The 13604-nt window shown below is 41.3% G+C and overlaps 1 protein-coding gene across 1 annotated transcript; it reads right to left on the bottom strand.

Annotated features, from left to right (window-relative positions):
* Nucleotides 1–4059: 4059 nt before the first annotated feature.
* LOC5564247 (tectonin beta-propeller repeat-containing protein) lies at nucleotides 4060–9009 on the bottom strand. The gene is made up of 6 exons (XM_001648538.3): nucleotides 6506–9009; nucleotides 6087–6448; nucleotides 5760–6023; nucleotides 4895–5702; nucleotides 4380–4835; nucleotides 4060–4321 (listed from the first exon to the last, which is right to left on the bottom strand). Exons 1-6 carry the CDS (start codon nucleotides 8549–8551, stop codon nucleotides 4280–4282), a joined length of 3978 nt encoding a protein of 1325 aa, XP_001648588.2. The 5' UTR covers nucleotides 8552–9009; the 3' UTR covers nucleotides 4060–4279.
* Between the last annotated feature and the right edge of the window lie 4595 nt (nucleotides 9010–13604).

Here is a 13604-nt window from a genome sequence, read left to right as displayed (position 1 = left end):
ACTGCAAAAAGTCACTTTCCACGGCATTCTTGATTTTGCTCTATTATGTGCCATAAAATTTTGGACAACTGCAAGCGACATGGAGGACTTTACTTCGTCTTTGATGGAAGTGTGCAAAATTGTGGCGAACACTCCAGTTTGTTTGGATCCCGCCGGGGCCTACGACTAGGTGATGGACTTTCGTGCCTGCTGGTCAATATTGCGCTAGAAGTTGTTATACTGAGAGCCGGGCTTAACAACCGGGTACGATTTTCACGAAATCTAGTCAATTTGTTTGCTTCGCGGATGATATTGACATTGTCGGCCGAACATTTGAAAAGGTGGCAGACCTGTACACTCGCCTGCAACGCGAAGCATCAAAAGTTGGACTGGTGGTGAATGCAGCCAAGACAAAGTACATGCTAGCTGGTGGGGCCGAGCGCGACGGGGCTCGCCTAGGTAGCAGTGTTACGATAGATGGGGGTACGTTCGAGGTGGTCGACGAGTTCGTCTACCTTGGATCCTTGCTGACGGCTGACAATAACGTTAGCCGTGAAATACGGAGACGCATCATCAATCGAAGTCGGGCCCTACTATGGCATCCACAAGAAGCTACGGTCAAAAAAAAAATCACACCCGCACCAAATGTATCATGTACAAAACGCTCATAAGGCCAGTGGTCCACTACTGACATGAAACGTGGATGATGCTCGAAGAGGACTTGCAAGCACTTGGAGTCTTCGTACGTCGGGTGCTTGGGACGAGCAGTAAAACGGTGTGTGGCGAAGGATGAACCACGAGCTCGTCCAACTCTACGGCGAACCCAATATCCAGAAGGTGGCCAATGGCGGAAGGATACGATGGACAGGGCATGTTGCAAGAATGCCGGACAGCAACCCTGCAAAGATGGTGTTCGCTTCGGATCTGGTTGGTACAAGAAGGCGTGGAGCGCAGCGAGCTAGGAGGGTGGATCAAGTGCACAGCAATTTGACGAGCGTGGGGTAGCAGAACCGAGGATGGAGAGAAGCGGCCTTGAACCGAGTATTGTGACATGAAATTGTTGATTCAGTGTTATCTGTTTAGATGTTAACTACATAAATGAAAAATGAATGTGATGAATTTGATTGCATTGCAACAAGAACCTGTCAATAATTCTCAAAGTATTTCTTTGAGATATTTTCATATAGTAGTGTTTTTCTTATGAAGGTAATAAAAGCAGAGAAGTATGAATTGCAATATTTATGCTTCCATAAAAAGTCATGCATAAGAAGGATGGACTATAAATCAATACATCATACACGTAATTGAAAAAGCATATTTCGAAATTCAAACCAATATATTATAAATGTGATTTTTCCATGTAAAAATTTGAAAATCTAATGTGAGGTCAATTTCAAATTGACAACGTTAAGTTCATTTTCCAAAGTCAAGGCTTTCATATTCAAGCCTGTATGCATAAAATGCATTGAAATTTCGCTCTTCGTAATACGTTTCGACCGTTTCAAGATAGTTTTATATAATTTACCAATTTTGTATAATTTTGAGGTTATGGAACATCCCGAGACTTGAAAAATAAAAATCCCGAATTCCGTTTTTTTTTCAAGTCCGGGAAACAAGACCCTTTAAATTGGCTGCATCCGATAGACATGCTTGATATAAACTCCTCTACAACGTAAAGATGGGGCGATTTTCCCGTTTTTCGGAGGAGTAAAAACTGAACTCAAAATTTTCAACACAGATCCTCAAGCGATCCGAGTGAGAGTGCAAAAAATGCGAGGATTTTTTCAAGTACTCTCTCTCTCTCTTGTTGCGATGCTCACCTTTACTCAAAAGAACTCCTGAGCGGCCCGAACTACCAAGACAGTCCACCGGGAGTTATAAGAGCACTATTTTTAGATGGAATTTTACTCTGTTGTATTTTGTGCTACATGTTTTCGCACCCTCGCATGTCACCGAACTCTGCTGATGTTGAGGAGTATTATCAAGTCTGCTGGAAGCATTCGATGAAAAATTTGATCAAGTTCCAGTATTTTGCTTAGACATTCGTTTTGGCCACCGGACACCGGAGATGTTCCGGATTTTCCGAGGTCATGTCCAAATCACGTTTTTTTTCCGTAGCTTATATTTGTGTTGAAGTTGAAATAGATGTTTACAATTTTCCAAGAAACGAGATCTTTTTGAAAATTGAATGCTGACGGTTATTTTGAGATTTGTTAGATATCTTCCGTAAACAGATTCTTGAAAACATGGTCAGTCATGTTTGTATTTCCAATCAATAAAACTTTAAGACAGTGATGCATTTGAACGCGTTCAGTTCGCGTTCCAGTTCAGTTTATTGAACGGGGGATCAAGTAGGCTTGCTCATTGTTCAGTTCATAAATTTGAACCCTCGAGAGCAGAAAAGTGAACGCAGATTGTTTTGACACATTTCACGCCATCTCACCATGCTAATGTTGATTTGAAGGTGCTCAAAGCAAGAAAAAACACATTGATTTATCATAAAATTGAATGTATCATCAATTCAAGAAATGTTTCCCAGGTAAAACATTAAATTCATGCTTCAATTACAATTGTAATGATTTGCGTTCTGAACGGGCCGTTCGAGAGCAGCGGCATGCTCTGGCTCGAGAGTTCAAAGTTTACTGCGTTCTCGTGCAAAAATTGAACTTGCTCCGTTCATTTTTGGCTCGCGTTCAGTTCAAAAAGCATCACTGCTTTAAGGCTAAGTAGCCCCTCATTCGTTTTGGCAACAATGATGACTTTTCAGCTTGTATTTCAAAGTGATAAAACTTAGTCTTGATAGTTTATATTGACTTGAAAAAGTATCACTGTACGCGCTTACATGCATAAAGTCTGCAGATACTTTTTCAGCTGTGTCAGTGCAAAACCAACTGATTTTCTTTGATTCGAAATCGTGAGAAGAATTAGCAACAATCATCAACGACGCATACAAATTTCAATGACGGCCTACTTCGCCTTAAGGCCGGTTTGCTACTGACAAGAAAAGGAATCGCCTATCTCGATGCGTGGAAAATTTCTCCCAAGAAATGGTCAAGAAAATCTCTTTTTTCTGATCGCAGTACGCAGTTGAGAAGAAATGTCACTTCAAAGGGGGCTCTCTGTAGGAAATTTCTTGACCCTTGCAGTCAAGGAATTTCTTTACTTTTCTTGAGCGAAACAGCATACTTAGCTTTAAGCTAAGTATGCTGTTTCGCTCAAGAAAAGTAAAGAAATTCCTTGACTGAAAGGGTCAAGAAATTTCCTACAGAGAGCCCCCTTTGAAGTGACATTTCTTCTCAACTGCGTACTGCGATCAGAAAAAAAGTGATTTTCTTGACCATTTCTCGGGAGAAATTTTCCACGCATCGAGATAGGCGATTCCTTTTCTTGTCAGTAGCAAACCGGCCTTTAAGATGATGTTGTTGGGACCATTCCGACAAGGACATTCGATTACTGATCAACTATTCCGTGTAACAAATTTGATTCGTTCCAACAAATCTGAAGGCTATTCTACTGGTCTTAATCTTCTAGACATAGAAAAAACATTCGACATTGTTTGGCATGAAGGATCATTGTAAAATTAAAAAAAATAACTTTAATTTTCCAACATACATTGTTAGAATATTCCAAAGTTATCTGTCAAACCGTACACTTCAGGTCAATTATCAGAACTCCAAGTCTGTAAGAGTCTGTCTTTGTTGACATTTGCTCCACTTTTAGTTGGGCTTCAATGGAGAACCGTTGGCGAGCTTCACAGCCAACAATGTAAAGTCAGTTGGAAGGAGCGACTAGGATCGTTATCGAAGTCTTAGAGGCGCTCGATAAGACTGTTCGAGCTACAGGTGAAAGCTTCGGAATCAAGACAAGCGACAACGGAAAATTTAATTTGTTCCCGGACATGGCAAAGATATACGACAGACATCCGATAATTTGAAGAAAAGGAACCGAAGAACTGAATACTTTTATTCAATCTGTCGATGAGTACACTTACACATAGTGAAGATACATCTTGGTAGGGTAGATTACGCTGTTTGCGTAAAACACAGGATATTTCTCTACTAAAGTGTTGAAATCCTTGCATACGCATAAGTCTCCATTTATTGATCCATAACAATTTTGATCTTATTTAAGCATTGGTTTGTGGGATTAATACATATAGATTTGACAGTCAAAAGTAGAATAATACGACATATGTTAAGACTATACTATTGAATAGAGCTTCGTAACAGTGAGATATTGGATGAGATGGCCGCTTTCGAATAATGGTTATGTCTTTGGAAATGTGTGGATATAGTAAAATTTAGTCGCAGAACCCATTTACACTTACATAATGCCAGTTTCCCTAAAATAAAATTAAAAAATATTACTTGTTCACTAACATAACATGTCCTAATGCATACCTGTATTCCCAAGGTCCAACCAGTACCAGCAGGATTATCTGGGCTGATACCACTTCGCTTGCAGATATATCCCGATTGGGATACTGCCATCACATGTTCGCCGACAGAAACATTTTTGAAGCCTATATTTCCTTCATAATGCGGAGGATCGTTCTGAATGTTACTTAACAGCTGCCAATGGCTTCCTTCTGGGAACGTTGCAGTTATTTCTTTCCTCACCGACAAACGTCCCGTCGTATCGACCGTCCAAATCCCGGCCTTCCCAACGGATATTTGCTTGAAGATCACCCCTCCCGGGGGTTCCACCGGTTGCCACTTCGAGCCCAACGGATTTTCCACCGAGATTCCACATCGCCAGTATGCCGATCCATTCTTTCCAATAGCCCAGACCTTATTCTCGTAACAGCTAATACTAACCAATGGTTGATCACAAGCCACGTGCTCCCATCCAGTGCCCTAGAAATATGGAAATGCGTAAAAACTATGATCGTCGAAAAAAATTTCTCTAGTCTTACAGCTGGTTGGGACAGACTGACACCTCTTCGATAGAGTACGTCTCCATTCGCTGCCACAGCCCAAACCATAACGCTACAATCCACCTCATTGCTATTAGCCTGTAGCGTTACATCAACAATCTTAGAGTTACCAACTTCTTGCCAAGGCCCCGTGGTAGTCAATCTACATTTACGGTACCAACGCCGTCGACGAACATAATCCGTAAACTGTTTCTTAGCGTGGTATGTAGCCGGAAAATCTACCGCGTACTGCCAACCGTCCCGGTCAACTCCGCCCGGGTTATGGAAGTCCACCAGCCAATCACTGATCCATTGCCAGTGCATCGACAGCAACTTAGTATGTTCCTTGCTTCGTTTATGCTTTCCCGTTACATCACTCCACATGTGACGATCCGTTGGTAAACCCGTTGTGGAAAATCCAGACAGCGGATTCCAACGTTGGTTTTCATAAATGTGGTAGTTATGGATGTCAATCATTGTATTGATTCCTTGATTACTTGTCTCTAGTCCTTTGAGGAAAACCCCACCCCAACCTCCTGTATACACCCAGGCAGTGTTATCGTAACCAAGTCCCCACACGACACCTGCCTTACAAGACTGAACGCGACGTAAGTGACCACCGATCTGCCGCCAGAAAACATCCTTGAGAGGAATGATCAACTTTGGGCTTTCGTAAACAATTTGGAAGATCTTGACGCGACCGCTACTGTACAAACTAGAGATGGTATCCGGTGCAAGTCCTCTCCGATACTTGAATTTAGGATATTCTTTCCCATTTACAGTGATTTGGAATCCATCTCGTTCACTCCTACAATTAAAAGAATCATTCATAAAATCGAAATGGAATAGTGGCGCCGTAACGTACCTTATCTCCAGTTTGAACTCCGCGCCCGTAGTAAAGAGCATTTGGTTGTCCCGTTTTTCATCCTCATTCCAGTGGGAAGATTCCATCGAGTTGAACACTGTGATCTTCTCGTTGAACCGTGGATTAATGTGCAATGGTATGTTCCTCTGTGACTCCATCTTGTGACGAACTCTTACTGTTGGGTAGCTCTGTAGATCAAAGCGGATATGATCGGCGTCATCGTAAACGAAGCCAGAAATCTCCAAACGGGATCCAATAATCATACTGAAGATCACAAAACGAACATAGATTATATGGTAGATTTGTAAAATTCACTGCTTCACTCACCCGTTATCTAACGAAGTCAAGTACGGAGTTTCAGCAGCGGACACATCGATTTTTTGCTGGAAAACTTTTCCCTCAGGGCGCCACTGCGATGCTTCTAGATTAGTTGGATCAAAGACGAAGACATCTCCCATGTTCGACGTTATCCACATCGATCGGGTTGAAGGTTTCCCGTGAACTTCGTTGATTTGGCAGCAAACTGACGTCAAATGGGACAGCCAATCTTCCAAATCGGTATCACCGCTAAATTGAATTTTGATTGGTGACGATCCTGGAGGAAGTCGTGGTGCATGGATTGCGAGTCTTGGCGAGCCAGGCTCACTGCAACACATCACACATGTGATCTCCGACAGCGAAAATTGAATCTAAAAATAATGTACGTATTCTAGAAACCCTCATGGAGGCAATAACTCACTTGGTACCTTAGTAGTGATTCCATCAGAATTCAGAACTGTCAGAGTGCCTGAGTCTGGTCCCGATCCTTGGTTGTTAACCCATTCCAACTCAATAAGACAATCCTCGAAAGCATGACCGGCTTTGGCAACGCGAGCTTCCCCAGATTTTACCCAGGATGACATTTCGATAGCCTTCTCGTACAGAGCAAAGTCGCTATCCTGCAGAGATCCAGGCGGTCGTTGCTTCAAATCATCCAATATCTTAATACGCCAGGGTTGTGTCAGTTCTTCTTGGTTTGCGTTGCCGCAGCTATCATTGAACCAATTCGGCAGCTGATTCGGATCAACACTAACTGCTCCGGCAGCACATCCAACCCATTGAACTTCATGATCCGCCCAGTTTTGTGATCCGCCATGATCCTCATACTCGCCGAACACACCAGAGTCTCGAGAACTCTCTCCTTCAAACACGCTGGAGTCCGACTCAGGGTGAGCCTCAGTACCAACGACAGAACCAACACTGCGTACTGGGCTCCATGCTCGTGAGTTTTTCAATTGTTTCCCGGAAATTTCATAAACTTCATTCAGGGGAGCACTCGATGCCACCACCGTCTCGTTGGATAGATTCCGGGTAACTTTCTTCTCAACTAGACTTCCGGGTTGCTGAGCTTCTAGTTTGGTGGACAGTGCATCTGGTGAAATTTCCGGCTTATGCCACAGTTCCGGTCGTTGCTTTGGATTAGCAGTTGGAGCGGATCTGGAGGTTTCTTCATTGTTCTCAACAAGCGAAGCATTTTCTTGCTGTAGTCTTTCTTTGTAAAGACTGTTTAAGCTTCTATGCTTGGTGGAAGGTGATTCGCTTCCACTGCGTCTACTTGACAGTGAAAAATTGCTGGAAGTTCGGCTCATTTGGAGTGGCAGCTGAATCAAGCGCCATTTTTTACCCGTGAGATCTGAACTGGAAACACCCGATCTGAAGTACAGAGCGCGATCCTCTGATCCCACTGCAAACACTTGATCATTCGGAGCCACTGAGATGTAGGAAATGTTTCCCACCATCTCAACCCAACCACTACCGATGGCAGCATCTTCGCTAACTCCAGACTTCTCTCCATAAACTCCTCTTCGAAACCAGACATGATTATCGTTGGTTACACACCAGACTGCATTGATTCCAACGGAAACTTGGACAATTCTCAGGTTGGTTCCAGGTGGTTTAACTTCCAACCATGTGGTACCTATCAGGGTATCTCTCGTAATACCAGTACGTACTATGGCTCTTCCATTGTAGAGACAGGCCCAAACTAATCCAGTGGGACCGACAGCGATCTGTGACACCTCACAACCTGACGGAGTGGTTACAGAAGTCCATCGTAGACCTTCTGGTGAAGTTGTGCTCACTCCTGATCGAAACATTACTCGACCATGGGCGGTTACCGCCCATACAAGCAATATGCCTGGAGGTGCACCTGAAACATTAGTTCCATTGATAGCCACATCGATAAACGGTTCCTGCGTGGGATCTTTGTGTAGAGGAGCCACAGCACACCAAGAGTTAAGAGCGCAATATCTACGAAAGCGAACCCATTTCCGCCGTCGAACACAAGACTTCCAGTTTTTCTGCGGATGGTACGTTGCTGGGAAGTCTACTGCATATGTCCACCCATCGTGGTCAAGTGGTTGTCCATCCAAGCTGAGATCTAGCTGCCATTCGCCCTCCCACTGCCATGCCATGGAAGGCAACCGTATTTTATCGATATTTCTATCGACGGTCCCATCGACACTGGAGAAGTGATACCGATCAGTTGGTAACAATCGACTAGAGAATCCCTCGATGGGAAGCCAGCGTTCATTTTCATAGGCTTCCTCTTTGATCCGAATCGGGATGTCTAGACCATGAACATGGACGTACACTTGCCTATCACCACCGATTGCCCACATAAAGTGCGGAACTACGGAAATTCGCTTGAATTCCAGCCCCAAGTAGAGGAATTCTCGCCACGCAGACCCCGCCGTAGACAAGGCGTACACTCGACCTTCATTACTGTTGGCGAACAGTAGCGTACTTGGCATTGTTCGATGCCTGCTTATCGTCGATTTGAATACTAATGAGATTTATCACACGGATATCTCAAAAGGAATTCCGTTCAATAAACTAAACTATTTTAATGCATTTTCCTCACACACCAGTTGGCAATCACGTCACACAGCACAATGGAACAAAAATATTCACAAACAAATCGATAATTCTGATTCACGAACGGACCTAACAGCCAACACCTTTCATCAAACTAAAGCACTTCAAATCACCGAAATTTCACTTCAACCACTTACTATATCAGAGATCCTAATCTTAACGACTCGAACGCAAATTTCTTTATCTCTACGAGCAATCAAAAGACAAATATTGTAAGCTCGCCTTCGCCAGCCGTTCGTATCGAGTCAGAATCAGTTTTACTTTAGTTTATGGTTTTTGCTCAGAGTTTACCATGTCAAATTGTTTCCCAACACTTGGCAAGCAAAAATTTGACGTTTTGTTTCAGTCATGCGCACGAATGGCCCTGTCGGGAAGTGAGTTGAGTAAACGTAAACAGAATGTGAAGAGGGAGAAAATCAAATAAAAACAAGCCGACTTATTGGTCAGTTTTGTTTTGAACTTCATGTTCGTAAATACGACGGCATTCAACAGGTTGTTATTCGTAATACTGTAAGGACTGTTCATTTTATAAAGTGGACAGCTTGTTTATGCTATATTTTTTCTATTTATCAATGAAATCGTAATCGGTTTTCTGTGTTCTGGTAAAGGTTTTGCGTGCGTTCGGTGAAGCGATCTCGATTCACGAGCTAACATGGGGAGAGAACTACGAGTTTGTCGGCGTACCACTCGGCATATGGTCAGCCCATATGCTAAAACGAAAAAATCGACTCGCGGGTCACCATCGATGGGCAGAAGACGTATAAGACGATGTGGGGTATTTAGAGGTGCGGGCGAACATCAAATTAGTATATGTGATAACATCAGTTTTGAAGTGGAAGTTGTGCAATGCCAACTTCGGCGAGCCGAAAGTTCACGAAGTAGCCGAAGATGACGTCACGTTGCGAAAGCTGCGAACAAAATTTTTCGCAGCCTTGTCGTCACCATCAGCTGATCGTTTTGTTTACATCTTTTTCGTGACTAATACAAGCAAACACATACTAAGAGCCGGACCTGTTATATATGACATTACGTATAAGATGTACAAAGGTCAGGTGCTCCCATGCAAACACTCATTGCAAGGACCAGACTCATTCTGAAATATCATCCACACTCCGAAAAAAATACCGAATTCGGTAATCCATTTACCGAAATCTCAACAGCGGAACGCTCGGTAAACGAAAAGATTACCAAACGATCTGTAATATGTACACTCAGAAACACGGGTAGTCACAGAATGACTAAATTTTAGTAATTTATGACTATTTTCTATCTGCCTCTCTTTCATTCTGCAGGGAATTTTATTCCTATTTGTCAATTCAACTGGATTGAAGCATCGCTAAGCATCAACCCAGTTGAAATGACAGTTAGTGTGAAAGTTCACAGCAGAATGAAAGAGAGGCAGATAGAAAATAGTCATTAATCCATAAACTTTAGTAATTCTGTGACTTTTTTTATTTCTGAGTGTAGCTTGGAGCACAGCTGTCAAAATCACCAAACTGATCGGTAATATATCACCGACAGGCTATTGACTGTTTAACGAGAAACTTGCGACGATCGACGCGCCACCATAATCCATGTAACGTAGGGTATTAGAACTAACTTGGAGGTGATGATTTCTCAATTTGGAGGTTAAAATCACCTCCAAACACTAGCGATTTTGCGGTGGGATGTTGACGTTTGATCACGAATAAATCTAGGCCACCCCATATTTTTCTTTTTATTCGATTTTTAACAATAATTCAAGTGATTAAGAAACACGATTGTATGTATTCCAATAGTTTTATTGAGCATATTATTCATCATGAGATCTTTTTGCATATCTGGATAAAACTGGCAGCTTTTTTTCATGCAGCTTTTGGAGCAATCGGAACGGGTATCTCGCTAGAACCGAGAGGAACTAGGTTTTCAAACACAGAACCGTCGTTGTTGGCGATGCCACATTTACCCAAATGTGGTAGATGGCTTGGTTTCGATGATAGCGATGATTTTAGTTGTTTGTCGTTGATAAATTTTGCAAGATGGAACACGCGTAGCAACAATTTCAGGAACTTGGAAAGCAAATGATCGAATGCCAATTAAAGCTGCAACACAATTTTTGTTTGAAATATGGGTTTTGGTTATCAAATTGTCTTTTACTCACCTGTATGACCGCGTTGACGAAGTAAATTTTGAGAAAGTCAGACTATAATTTAGTGCTTCAACAAGAAATAGTCCCGGATTACGGAAGAGAAAACCAAAATCAAACATGGTGATTTTGATATTTTATACTGACCAGATATGCCAGATTACCGACTTCGGCAATGTATGGAGTTGTTCACCGAAACTTCTGTCAAATATTTTACCGTATTCGGTGATAATGTAAGTTTACAAAATATTCGGTAAAATTGCAGACAGATCATATTGGAATCACCGATTTTTCGTTAATTTGGCTATCAACAAAACGTTTATTACCGAAATATCGGTAATTTCATGAATTACTGATCGATTTCTGAAAAAAATAAATTACCGAACACTGGATGTCTGTTTAAGTGTGCATATTACATTTCATATGCCGTAGCAGTTCAGAATTTTTACAGGTGAGTTGATTGAACCTGCTTATAAGAGAAAAAAAAAGCTTTCAATGGGTTACATGCATAGCCTGATTCGCTACTCACCGCACAGTAACAAACATGCGCTAGTGAATATGCACGAAAAATCACTAAAAGGTAACACGAAAAATATTTGTTTGGCGAAATGCATCTAACGGATTATTTCTCAAAATTGAGAACTATTTTCGAAAAAATATTTGGTACCGATTGTACGTATTGATAATGACTATCACGCCCACCAAATATTTTTTCGATCACTGCTTTCATTTACGTGAAATTTAAAGTTACATGCCTTGCCCCATACAAAATAAAACGAGAAAACTTCTGCTAATCAACTGTGGACAAGAGCAAAGCAGGTAATCCATTAACTCAACCTAAATATATAACGCATTAATTGACTGTTTAACGAGAAACTTGCGACGATCGACGCGCCACCCTAATTCATATAACGGAGGGTATTAGAACTAACCTGGAGGTGATGATTTCGCAATTTGGAGGTTAAAATCACCTCCAAACACTAGCGATTTTGCGGTGGGGTGTTGACGTTCGATCACGAATAGAAGATTGCAACGATTTTTGTCTAAGATTATTAATTATTTTATTTCACATTTGTGTTTTTTTATAGGACAATAGTCAATTGCAATGATACAATGAATTATGAAATAAAATAGCTTCTACCAAAGTCAAATCTGAATGGATTTCAATTGTTTCCAAACGAAAATGGAGATTTTTGTTATGGTTTCGTAATGCGAGGTGAACTTAGTTTTTCTTTGTAAATATTTAGGCGTTCAATAATTGGCGCACCGCCAGCAGCTTTAGCCTAATTTATTGGCTATTCGTGATCAAACGTCAACATCCCACCGCAAAATCGCTAGTGTTTGGAGGTGATTTTAACCTCCAACTTGTCAAATAACCTCCAAATCATCACCTCCAAGTTAGTTCTAATAGCCTCCGTTATATGAAATATGGTGGCGCGTCAATCGTCGCAAGTTTATCGTTAAACAGTCAATGGAGTAAACGCAGCGAGATATGCAATGCCCACTGTTACAGAATATAAACAAACTGACAAAATAAAATGCAGTTTTGTACTCTTAGGAGGAAGTCCTCTATGGCCGGACAGCTTCTATGCCCGGACAGTTTGAATTTTCCAAAAACGAGTAATGATATTAAGATTTTAGTATTCCAGGATTATACCAAAACACATTTTTGCAGTGTATACAAACTATAACGTTTTCATGTCCAAACGTATACAAACAGTAGCTGACGAAGGTTTTACTCTGATGGAATCTAGCAAAAAAATGTGAAACGATAAAATTTCATACAAGTGTAGCCACAAATGTTTCTTATAATTTAAACTGAATTGTCTCCGAACGTTGACTTCAGTAAGTTTTGCATCAATCGCAAAGCAAAAATTATTAGAAAATGTAGAATTTCAAAGAAAAGCAACCATTTTTGTAAACCATTGCAAGTCCTCTATGGCCGGACACCTCTTGTCTTCTATGACCGGACAGTGAAAATGTTAACCTAAAAACTGAGATCTAATTTGTAATTCGCTTTTTCATAAATGTAGGGTACAAAAAACAAACAGCAACAAAAATAAAGCATAAAAACAAAACTTTCGGTCCTTGGAGGCCTTATCCAGCTTTTTACGCTAGCCATAAAACATACAGAGGTGATTCGATTTTGACATTTCTTGCCAACATATTTTATAGCTAGGTCTAAGTAGGCAGTACCTTACCCAAGTAACCATCCCAAGTAACCATAAGCACTAATAATAAGCCCTTAATCAGCATCATAAATGCGTACATGCATTATAATAGCACCACAAATGCTTACACACCCTATAACAGCACTTCCGCTGCATAGAAACCCTATTACAGCATCATTAATGCTTCTAAGCCTGATGCATGCGGGCATTAAATAAGCACTATATTGGCTCTATATTCGCATACAGGGCCTGTTTAAATGCCATCCAGTGTTTTGACAGATATACCACGTGCTTTGTATTTACATATAGTGGTGAGAGGGAGTCAAACATAAGTCTTCTCACTACTACAATTGCAGCTTTTATGACGGGGAAAAGTGGTGGTTTTAATTGGTCACTTTTCTTTCCAATACTATTCATCTTATGTGGGCGAAGGAGCAAAGGAGCAGAACTTCAACAACTCAACAATACAGGTGTCGCAGGTTCGAGACGCAAAATGAGGAATTTCATCATCATAAAACAAGGATCAATATGTGGCAATTTCAAGTCCTCAAAAGGATTAAAACCACCAAAATGAATAAGTCTGATACGGAGAAGTACTATCTCAATCATTTTATTACATTTTGCATACTATTC

The sequence above is a fragment of the Aedes aegypti genome, chromosome 2 (genome assembly GCF_002204515.2).
Source record: "Aedes aegypti strain LVP_AGWG chromosome 2, AaegL5.0 Primary Assembly, whole genome shotgun sequence".
Taxonomy (NCBI): Eukaryota; Metazoa; Arthropoda; class Insecta; order Diptera; family Culicidae; genus Aedes; species Aedes aegypti.
The sequence above is the reverse complement of the archived record's forward strand: the minus strand, read 5'-3'. Positions and strand labels throughout refer to the sequence as shown.

Coding starts and splice junctions, on each gene's coding strand:
- LOC5564247 (XM_001648538.3), bottom strand. CDS start 8,551: ATGCCAAGTACGCTACTGTTCGCCAACAGTAATGAAGGTCGAGTGTAC. Junction 6,449..6,505: donor CTGATGGAATCACTACTAAG/GTACCAAGTGAG, acceptor CATTATTTTTAG/ATTCAATTTTCGCTGTCGGA. Junction 6,024..6,086: donor TTGACTTCGTTAGATAACGG/GTGAGTGAAGCA, acceptor TGTGATCTTCAG/TATGATTATTGGATCCCGTT.